The sequence below is a fragment of the Prunus persica genome, chromosome G7, assembly GCF_000346465.2.
Source record: "Prunus persica cultivar Lovell chromosome G7, Prunus_persica_NCBIv2, whole genome shotgun sequence".
NCBI lineage: Eukaryota > Viridiplantae > Streptophyta > Magnoliopsida > Rosales > Rosaceae > Prunus > Prunus persica.
Window position 1 is genome coordinate 19,634,424 of NC_034015.1, and position 10,002 is coordinate 19,644,425.

The 10,002-nt window shown below is 34.7% G+C and overlaps 1 protein-coding gene across 3 annotated transcripts; it reads right to left on the reverse strand.

Moving 5' to 3' along the window:
* LOC18770304 (arginine--tRNA ligase, chloroplastic/mitochondrial) lies at positions 661-6,604 on the reverse strand. Of its 3 annotated transcripts, none has more exons than XM_007204524.2 (18): positions 6,325-6,604; positions 5,979-6,070; positions 5,653-5,789; positions 5,408-5,483; positions 5,167-5,268; positions 4,803-5,018; positions 4,294-4,374; positions 4,035-4,118; positions 3,822-3,926; positions 3,536-3,714; positions 3,298-3,382; positions 2,918-3,104; positions 2,696-2,765; positions 1,904-1,973; positions 1,695-1,784; positions 1,337-1,405; positions 1,113-1,214; positions 661-911 (listed from the first exon to the last, which is right to left on the reverse strand). In XM_007204524.2, the coding sequence occupies exons 1-18, from the start codon at positions 6,416-6,418 to the stop codon at positions 801-803; spliced, it is 1,950 nt and encodes a 649-aa protein (XP_007204586.2). In that variant the 5' UTR covers positions 6,419-6,604; the 3' UTR covers positions 661-800. The 3 variants fall into 3 exon arrangements, with proteins under 3 accessions (XP_007204586.2, XP_020424063.1, XP_020424064.1); XM_020568474.1 differs by having other exon boundaries at positions 5,979-6,074; positions 6,325-6,603; XM_020568475.1 differs by having other exon boundaries at positions 5,979-6,089; positions 6,325-6,603.

Consider the following 10,002-nt stretch of genomic DNA (forward strand, 5'->3'; position numbering starts at 1 on the left):
CTAGCCGTTCTTTTCTTTTTCTGATTGGCATCACATTCATCTTCATCGTTCTAATTTCAGAGGAATGTGTTGATTCGAATACGATATCCCGCTTCACTGAATTTTTTTGGTCAGATACAAAATGACAATCTTTTATGGGAAGAAGAATCCAATTCAACAATTATTTTTTTATTTTTTTATTTTTTATTTTGGAATTGATACACAATAATTGCTCACTGGGTCCTTTTTCTTTTGAAATTTTGATTTCTCATTCCATTTGCTTTTGAACTTTGTAAAAAGGTAATTCATGACGGAATAGATTCTTTTCTTTTTTCGAAAAAGAATGAGGGGGATAAGATTGGAAAGTATGAAATCAATGAATGGCAGCAGAAGTGCAAAATCAACGACAAAATTTGTGACTTTGAAACACAGGACATGGCATGCCCTTTACATACGACGGGGAACATGCAAAGCGCCGAAGCGCATGCATACGGATAACTTGTCGTTTTTTTTATGCCAGTCGATTTTTGTTCTTGCGTTTTTATCTTGGTTCTTTTTGTACTAAATATTCCGAAATGAGCAAAATTCTTTTATGACCTGCTTCTCAGGCTTACAACTATACTACTATGAAAGCTAAAGCACTTTCAGTCAACTGAAGCAAACAACAAAATGCATGGCCTACAAAAATTAATGGCAGGGAAAAATATTTTTCACCAAAAATGTTATCGATTGAGAAATATGAGTACAATTTTACAGTGCAAATGGGAAACAAGCATTCGATTTCCGTATTAAGATGGTTATAGCACTATTTCATAACAGCATCATATCTTGTAAACAGGTTCGATTCCGAGCAGATTGAAACATTTCCTCATCACAATGGCTGTTGCTTCACAAAGCAACAGTCTGCTCGTTTCCTCTGGAGACCCAACAACCTGCCCAATTGTACATTGCCATGAAGATGAATAAGATTTTTGAGATCATATTCAATAAAATCTCATTTATATTTATTGCTAAACACCTATCAAACACCATCGTTGAGTTTATAGTTGGCTTCGATTCACCGCAAATATGTGCCAATGACATTATCACTACTCATCAACATAAATCAGGAGACAAGCAATCACGGATGATACCTGGCAATTGGAGTAGAACTTTTTGGTAAAGACTTCTGATAAGTTGTATAGGTATTCACATAAAACATTCGGCAACAGATTGGTGCAGGTCTCCTCCACGTTCTGAGAAGTGAAAGGGAAAAATGCAACAGTTAGTACCACACATATGGCAGTGTTATCAACGAAGACTCGAGCAAAGGTCACAAGGAAGGCAGCAAATCAGTTTCATTATTGCATGCACTCACCTCTGAAAACTGTAGCAGATGAAGCCCCAATTCCCGCTCACCCATATGATCCAACACAATTTCCCCTGTCTGTCTCAAACAAAAAGTTACATCAGATCTCATCCACTAGTTTGCAGTGGCCATAGGACTATGCAAATTAGATGCAGTAGGAGGTTTAAAATATTTGTCTCTTGAAAGCCACACGCAGTGCGATAAAGTTTTGGGTCAATATTATTCAGAACACATACAAAAATAAGTATATAGACCTCATGCATAGGAAACACAAGTTGGTACATAGACCTAATATATGTATGGTTAGGACTAAAGAAGTAGATCGACACGCAATGATAGCAATGCAAAATAATGCAGCTGAACTTACTTTTTTCAATTCCTCTATGTTTCTGCCAGATTTCCTTATTATTGAACAGATCCGAGCATGAGCATAGAGCAAGTAAACAGCAGTGTTTCCCTGCTCAAGTAGTTCGGAACAGTAGGACATATATAGCATTAGTGTATGGTTTAATATTTTAAAGGCAGGGAGAGAGAGAGATTCTATGCAAAACCTTAACCAAATACTAGTTGACGCACCTTATCATTTAGCATCTGATCAAAATCAAAAGTGTAATTGGTCAATCTATTATTCTTCAGATCAGCATACCTGTCAAAACATTAGAATTTAAAAAAAGGTATCCTACAAACTATAGTGACAATAGCATGTCATGACAGTAAACTAGTATTGTAGACCCCAAAAGAAACAACAATCTTTAGCCCGCCAATAGGTGATGCCGAAGTGAAAAAAAATCATGGGAAGAGAGGAAAAGAAAAAAGAAACCAAATGTGGTCAAAATGTGTTGCTTTATCTGTCATTTACAAGATCCTGTTCACAATATTGTTCAATCATAGACTCTTAGTATATTATTAAACTAAGAAGTCAACTCCAACATATTTTTCAATATCGAAAAAAAAAATTCACTGCAGGTAGAACATTTTCAAGAGCCTTGTGAGCTGCAATCATTAAGCAATGTGCTGGAAATTGTACCATTACTTAACAGGATCACAAAGTTGCATTCTTAATTAAAGTCCCATTCTAGGAACAAACTACAGGTTGGACTAAGTATGCAATCATTCATATGCATTCTCTCAATTTGTTTTGATAAATCTTGACATCACAGAGTTTTTAACAATTCCTAAGGTACTTCAAGAAACACTACACTTATATATCCATTCGCATTCAGGATGCAAAACCTGAGGCAGTAGTCACAATTTATATATTCTTGTAAATTTTACCTAGCCTATCCCATCCCATTCATTATGATGATGACAATAACAATAATTACAACAGTCAACCAGGAGAAACTTATAGAAGTTCAGACAGCTTACTTAACAGCACTGTAACCAACAGCCTCTGCAGTTTGATCAAGCTCCTTTTCAGTCCACTCTTCAGCCTTACCTGATTATGATTTAAAGAAATATTTAACTACTTGTGAAGCTTAAAAGGTTAGGTGTTATCTAATATGATATAGACATCTTTGCTAATAAAAGGAAGATATAGAATTACACCACAGTTATAGATGGTTGAACATAGGCCATTCAATATCATACCGCGCTCAAGAAGGGCTGTTTTGCTACGATCCTTGGCTTCATCTAGTAAATCAACCAATCGGACCACCTCGCTTGAGCGAGTCCGAAAGCGTTTTCCATCTTCACCAAGAACTAGACCAAAACCAACATGGGTAACCTTTGGTTTCAAGGTATCATCAGTAGGGAGCCAACCTGCACGTTTAGCTGCCTGAAACAAAAAATAAAGTTATGTTCAACCATATAACTGCCTTGTATTACCCTAAGACTTCGAAGCGGATACATGAAAAACAAATAAGACTTATGTTCTGCAATAAATAATTATAGCAAGAACATAACCAGAACATTCATGAAACACCATAAATCAGGGTATGCAGAGACAGGTTATGGCTTTAGCAACATACCTTGAAAAACATATCAAAATGCTGCTGCTGGCCAACATCGGTAACATATATGATCCAATCAGCTTTCTCCTCGTTAAGGCGATACCTATAGATTGCAAATAGCAACGTCAGTATGAATGACAACATTCTCTCAAAGGGGCAGAAGTATAGTGAAGGAACATGGCTGACTGACTAACCATAAAGTAACATATTTGACTCATCAAATCTCTAAAAACTATCAAAATTAACAAATACGTACCAGAGAGCTGTTAAATCAGTTGAAGCATAGTTATAACCGCCATCACTCTTGACTACAATCAGGGGGATGTTAAACCCTTCAAGAAAGATTACCCGGGCACCCTGACTTTCCTCAATTAACCCCAGATCACTCAACTCTTTTAAAACCCCAGGAATATATGGGTTATAAAAGCTTTCTCCCTGTCAGAAACAGAACATAATACATAAAGAATATGACTTTGCTGCCCAACTTTTTGTTTTCTTATCTGAAAGGAATATAAGAAATCAAGACTGACACTAGAACATACCTTCTCCTCTAAATGCACTCCAAGGCGTTCATAGACCCTGTGAAATTCTTTACGGCTGATTTCACATATTTTCAGCCATGCATTGCGGTACTTAGGTTCCCCACCCTGCAAATTGAGTTGAATCACAACCAAGATATGAGGAAAAAAATTCAAAAGACAGTCTCCCAAAATTTTAAATGCTTACAAACGTACAACTAAGAATGCATAACTTACCTGCAGGCGAACCACTGCCTGTTGCGCTCTCTCCTTAAAAGCAGGATCATCATCGAATCTCTGTTTTGATGCTTTATAGAATGCCTAACAAAATACCACTCAATTAAAGTCACTATTGATAATTTTATTTTATTTTACGATTCATCATGCTTGGGCATAAAGAGCAGAATCTCATCTATAAAGCATTAAGATGCTCCAATTAAACAAAGAAGATGTCACATTTAAACGACTAAAGAACAAGGAGAATGCTTTCACCCACCTGCAGATCACCAATGGCCGTTTCACTAACTTCTTCTACGTTTGGGAACTTTTCAAAAAGGAACTCGATCAACATACCAAACTGAAAAACACATAGAACTTTTTTAGCCAGATATTACTGATGGAAAAAAGGAGTGCTTCTCTATAAAGCATATTAAACATTGAATTATGAAGACATAATAAGATCTGACTAATGGCTTCTCCTCTTAAAACAAGCCTGTATTCCCAACGTCAGAAGGTTGTAATGTTGTAATGGTTACACCAATGAAGGGTATAATAGAGAACTGCATGCAGATGCTGCCTTCAACTAACCACAAACACCTAGAGTATGCATGGATGTAAACATATACATATGTTTGTCTGCGTGTCTACATATATATGGAAGGCAAGTACCACATGGTACATGGTGGGCAAAACTGAAGAGTTCTAGTTTACCATTTTTTGTATGGATTAGTTAAATATGCTATAACTACAATACATTGTAACCAAAAAAGCAAAAAACTACATTACCTGTGTCCCCCAGTCACCAACATGATTCCGTCGAAGAACTTCAACATTTGAAAACTCAAGAGTACGGGCTAGCGTGTCCCCAATAATAGTTGACCTTAAGTGGCCAACATGCATTTCTTTAGCTATATTAGGTGACGAAAAGTCAACCACAGCCCTTTTGATCTGAAGCTGTGGCGCCCATTTCTCAATGCCATCAATAAGCATCTTTTGTATGCTCTGCAGCAACAATTATTTGCATTTTACAATTACAACAAAGTAAAAAATTTATTTCCGCAAGTAATATACTATGTCCACACTAAAAACAAAATTAATAAATGAACAAATAAGTAATATTGAATAATTATTTATCACATATAAACAATACCTTAGCGATCCATTTTTTTGACAAGACAACATTAACAAATCCAGGTCCTGCTACAGAGCATGATTCTATGATCTCCGATTTAGGGAGATTTTTCATGATGGCCTATAAGAATGAAGCGACAGTCATTATTCAATGCTATCAACTGAATGCCTAAATAAAAGCCATAACCATATAAGACATTATCAAAATTAAATAAACCAAGTTCAATATAGAGAAGAACAGGAAAGGCGAACATCAATACCTGTCCAACAGATGGAGGGCCCTTAAAATCAGTACCCTTTCCTTTTATTTTAGACCATAGACCCATGGCATTGTTACTGCACCAAAGACAGACTTCCTCATGTAATATTCCAAAAAGAAATCCACACAAGGCATGAATTAAAGATTGAAATGTCTTTCCAGTGACAGAAACAAAAATGATAGATTCCATTACAGTTGTAAAATAACTCTAATATTTACAATTAAGAATAAAGGCCTATAATGTACCATTGATAATCCCCAAATTTCCCGGCGCAAGCAACAACCACCGGCTCGACCTCTGGCTCATCAGGGACTATTGTTCTGAGCGATACTTCAAACAGCTTTGCTAACTGTCGCTTTACATTTCCCACATTTTCTTCTTCCTGAGCCAAACAACAGTCACAAATCAGATAAAACTCGATTGACCCAAACATTGAATACTCAAAGAAGAATAGGTTACACACTTCATAAAGACATTCCATGAATAGTCACACCCACACACAAAAGAAAGCTAACCCAAAATTGTAAAATGTAAAATTTATGAGTTGAAAAGAAAAAAGAACAGAACTTACAGTTGCCATCGTGGATACTGAGTGCGTCTTTGTCGATACTGAGTGCGTCTTTGTTGCAAAAATAAGCTTTCTAGATGCTGCCTTCAACAAGTCTGTCTAGTTTCACAATGACTACATTAAATTACAACAAAAGCCATGAATTTCCTAAATTAAATAACCACAAACAAACCAAAAGAACTGAATAACAATATGATAATCGAGAATGCAAGCATAAAACTGATTTGTATTATGAAATTTTGCACGGTTTCTGAGAAGATTAGAAGAAACATAGTATAAGCAAGCAAAAGAAACAGCCAATCTTAATATTGAGTGTGAGAGAGAGAAAGAGAGAGAGTGGAGAGCTGACCAGCGGCGGGGACAGAAGATGAGGGGTGGAGGCAAGAGAGTCGACTGAGGGAAGGAGAAATCGGCGCTATCAGGTTTAAGTGGGATCCTAACATATTATTCTCTCTCTTTTTCTTTTTTCTTTTTTCGGTTTTCCCTCGAATTTCTTTCTTTATTTATATATTCGTTATTCTGCTGTCCAATTTTCCCGAGCCTTTTTTATTTTTTATATATTCGTTTCCTTGTTCGTTGAGCCTGGCCAATGAGATGTTGCCATGTCATCGAGGATAACTAGGGTTCCCACACGTTGAACGGGCTCGGCAAGTAAAGTGCCTTGGACTCACTTTAGAGAATCACCGTCCGCATTGGTGAGACTCGTTACTATAGGAGTGTACCTGATGCAGAGTAGCGACTATAAGTTGTCGTCTAGCGACCCAAACAACCCAAAAAATAGAGAATAGAAGGACAAAGTAGTAGATTTGAACTTGAAACGAAGATAAATGAGTTTTAGGGCAAAATTCCAAAAAAAAAAAAAAAAGCCTTTATAGACTAAAGGGGGTGTATTCAATTAGGATTATAAAGTTTTTAAAAATATTTTAAAAATTTGGGTGTATTCAATTTGGATTTACACAAACTTTAAAAGAGATTTTACAAGTCTTGGTGTATTCAATTCCGACTTGTATGAATTTTTAAAAAGTCTGTTCAAAATGAGTGTATTCAATTATGATTATAAAAAAGTTGAATCAAATCTAGGTGTATTCGAAATGTCATATATTTGGAAGGATTTTATTAAGTGATAAATTTTCGTAGGTTTTAAGGGGAGAGCTATAAATAACAAAGACCAAAATAAATCCAAGCTCTCCCCCCTTCACCCCCCCCAAGTAAGACGAATAGCTTCCATCCTCCGTTTGTGAAGGTATGCTTCTTATTTTTTCTTTGATCAATACCTCGTTGGGTTTTCTTTTTCCATAATTTTTCTTCATTGTGTTTTTCTTGTTATTAGGTTATAGTTTGGGGTTAGGGTTTATGCTTTGTTACTAGGGTTTATGCTTGTTACTACTTGTTTTTCTTCTGAAATATCTATATACGACTTTATAAAAATTGTTCATTGAATCACTAGATAGAAAATTGAAATAATTCACCTTTCTATAATCAAACAAAAAAATTGAGACAAATATAGATAAACAATAAAAAAACAAAAAGTCAAAAATTAACTACAACTTTTAAATGCTGTTTTGGAAGCCTAAACGACCTCAAAAGCCCAAAATCCACCATATGTCACAACGAAGACACCAATTTCGTTAAACATAATTTTATTTCATGTTGTTGAAGGAAAAGATGTTATGAATTTGATTTTTTTTTTCATGTTGTTTAAAAATTTATTTCATGTTGGTACAAATCAGGTTTAAAATTAGATCACCATTAGATACATTGACAGCAATGTTACTATATACATTGACAGCATTGATAGGGACGAGTTTAATAAAGTCATGGCTTTGATGAGATCTCTAAGCAAACAAAACAAGGATGGCCACATGCTCAAAGTTTCTTTTGTTTTTTGTTTTTTTCTCCCAGTGCCTTGTCATTTTATCATAATTTATGTTTTTCCTCTGGCAGTCAGCTGATTTGGAGTTTTCTCATTACGACTACAAAGAATAAGGAACCATATCAGCTAAAGAAATTATAGAAGTCTGAAATAAAAGCCATACAAATCTTAAGAAAGTTTATTAAAAAATTATATAGAAGTCTTCTGAAAGTTTATTAAGTTCTATACGAATTCTAAAGTTCCATCAAGTTCTATGAAAGCTGACACTTAAACAAAATCTTTTTAAATACTTTAGAATCCTAATTAAATACACCCCACTAAGGTTTGAAAGTATATTAATCAACAAAACTACATACAAAAGTTTCTTAATAGCCTATTTATACTAGAATAAAGAAACCCTAAATTCACAAAGAAAACTAAAAACCAAAATAGGAAATAAAACAAATCATAATAAGAATAGGAAAACAAAAGAAAACCTAAATTCACAAAGAAGACTAAAAACCAAAATAGGAAATAAAACAAATCATAATCAGAATAGGAAAACAAAAGAAGTAAGTATTAATGTAAAGGAAATATAACCCTAGCTCAATTGACTAATGGGCCTAACCAGCGCACGTGTCAAACAGTAAAGCCGAGCGGCTATACTGTTTTTAATAACAAGTAGGAAAAAGGGGTATAGCCGAACGGCTCTATTTCTTAAAAAATTTCCGAAAGAATCCAGTATAACCGGCCGGCTATACTATGTAAGTGTGTATAAAGACCCGCCCAGCGCCTATGTGCCAAGTGTCAAATACGTAGAGCCGTGCAGATATACTAAAACAATTAAGGAAAACTGAGTATAGCCGTGCGGCTATATCCTTTAAAATATATATATATATATACTATTTTTATTCAATAATATGCAAGAATTATGTGTATAGTGATTAATTAATATTTAATTAATTAATTAATTAATATTTAATTATTTAATTATTTAATATTTAATTAATTAATTAATTAATTGATTGGCCTTGGACCTCGGGCTCTTGGGCTCTGTGATTTAAATTAAACTCGATTAATTAATTATTTGAATTAATAATATCATATAATGTTTTTGTCTGATTGAGTTTATCCTGTAAATTGGCAGAGAACATTAATATCATCATTCTTATATAGCTGCATAGATAAACACACAAATTTCGCAAGAAATCAAAGCGCTAGTGCTAGGGCTTTGATTTAGAAAGTTATATCTTAATGGAGCAAATGCCACATTTAATTTCATTATTCTATTTGTTGTTTAAAATATAATTACTAATTAAAGTAATTAAAAAAGCTAATATATTACTTAATTGCATATATTAAATTATAAGTATGCCAAAAAATAAAAGTAAAGAAACCAATTTTATATTTTTAAAATTTCCCTACGAATGTTCGTCGGCACAGGTCTATGCTGGTGAAATTTTCCAGATTAAATTTTCTTTTTAGAAAGTATAGCCGCCCGGCTATACTATTTATATATGTATATATATGGGACATGCCCAGCGTCTAGATGCCACATGTCAAAGTAGTAAAGCCTGACGGCTATACTATATTGAAAACAATTAGGGAAAATGAGTATAGCCAGGTGGATATACTATTTCTTAAAAATTTTCAAAAAGAATCTAGTATAGCCGGCCGGCTATACTATATGTAAATATAAAGACCCGCCCATCGCCTATGCGCCACGTGTCAAACGAGTACAGCCGGTCGGCTGTACTATATTAAAAAAATTATAAAAAACGTGTATAGCCGTCCGGCTATACAATTTTTTGAAAAACAATTAAGTAAAAAACTGAGTTAGAGAGGTTCGTTGGTAGATGCTCCAAAATGGCATTTGGTTGTTCTTATCCGATTGCCTGCCTCCCAATGAGAAAAGTACACGCAGCCACAATAAATAAATTGACCAAATAATAAATAAATAAACTTGCAGCTTCCCTATCCTATATATGAAGGGCGAGGTAATCTTTAACACATTTACAGTATCAGAGTCTAGAGGTTTGAGTTAGAAGAGAAAGATGAAGAACACTGGGAGTGGGAATGGGAATAAGGGTGACAAAGGCAATGGGAAAGGTAGGGAGGTGAGGAAGGACAGGAAGTCAGGTACAGGCATGAATGGATCACCCAAGAAGGGAGGCC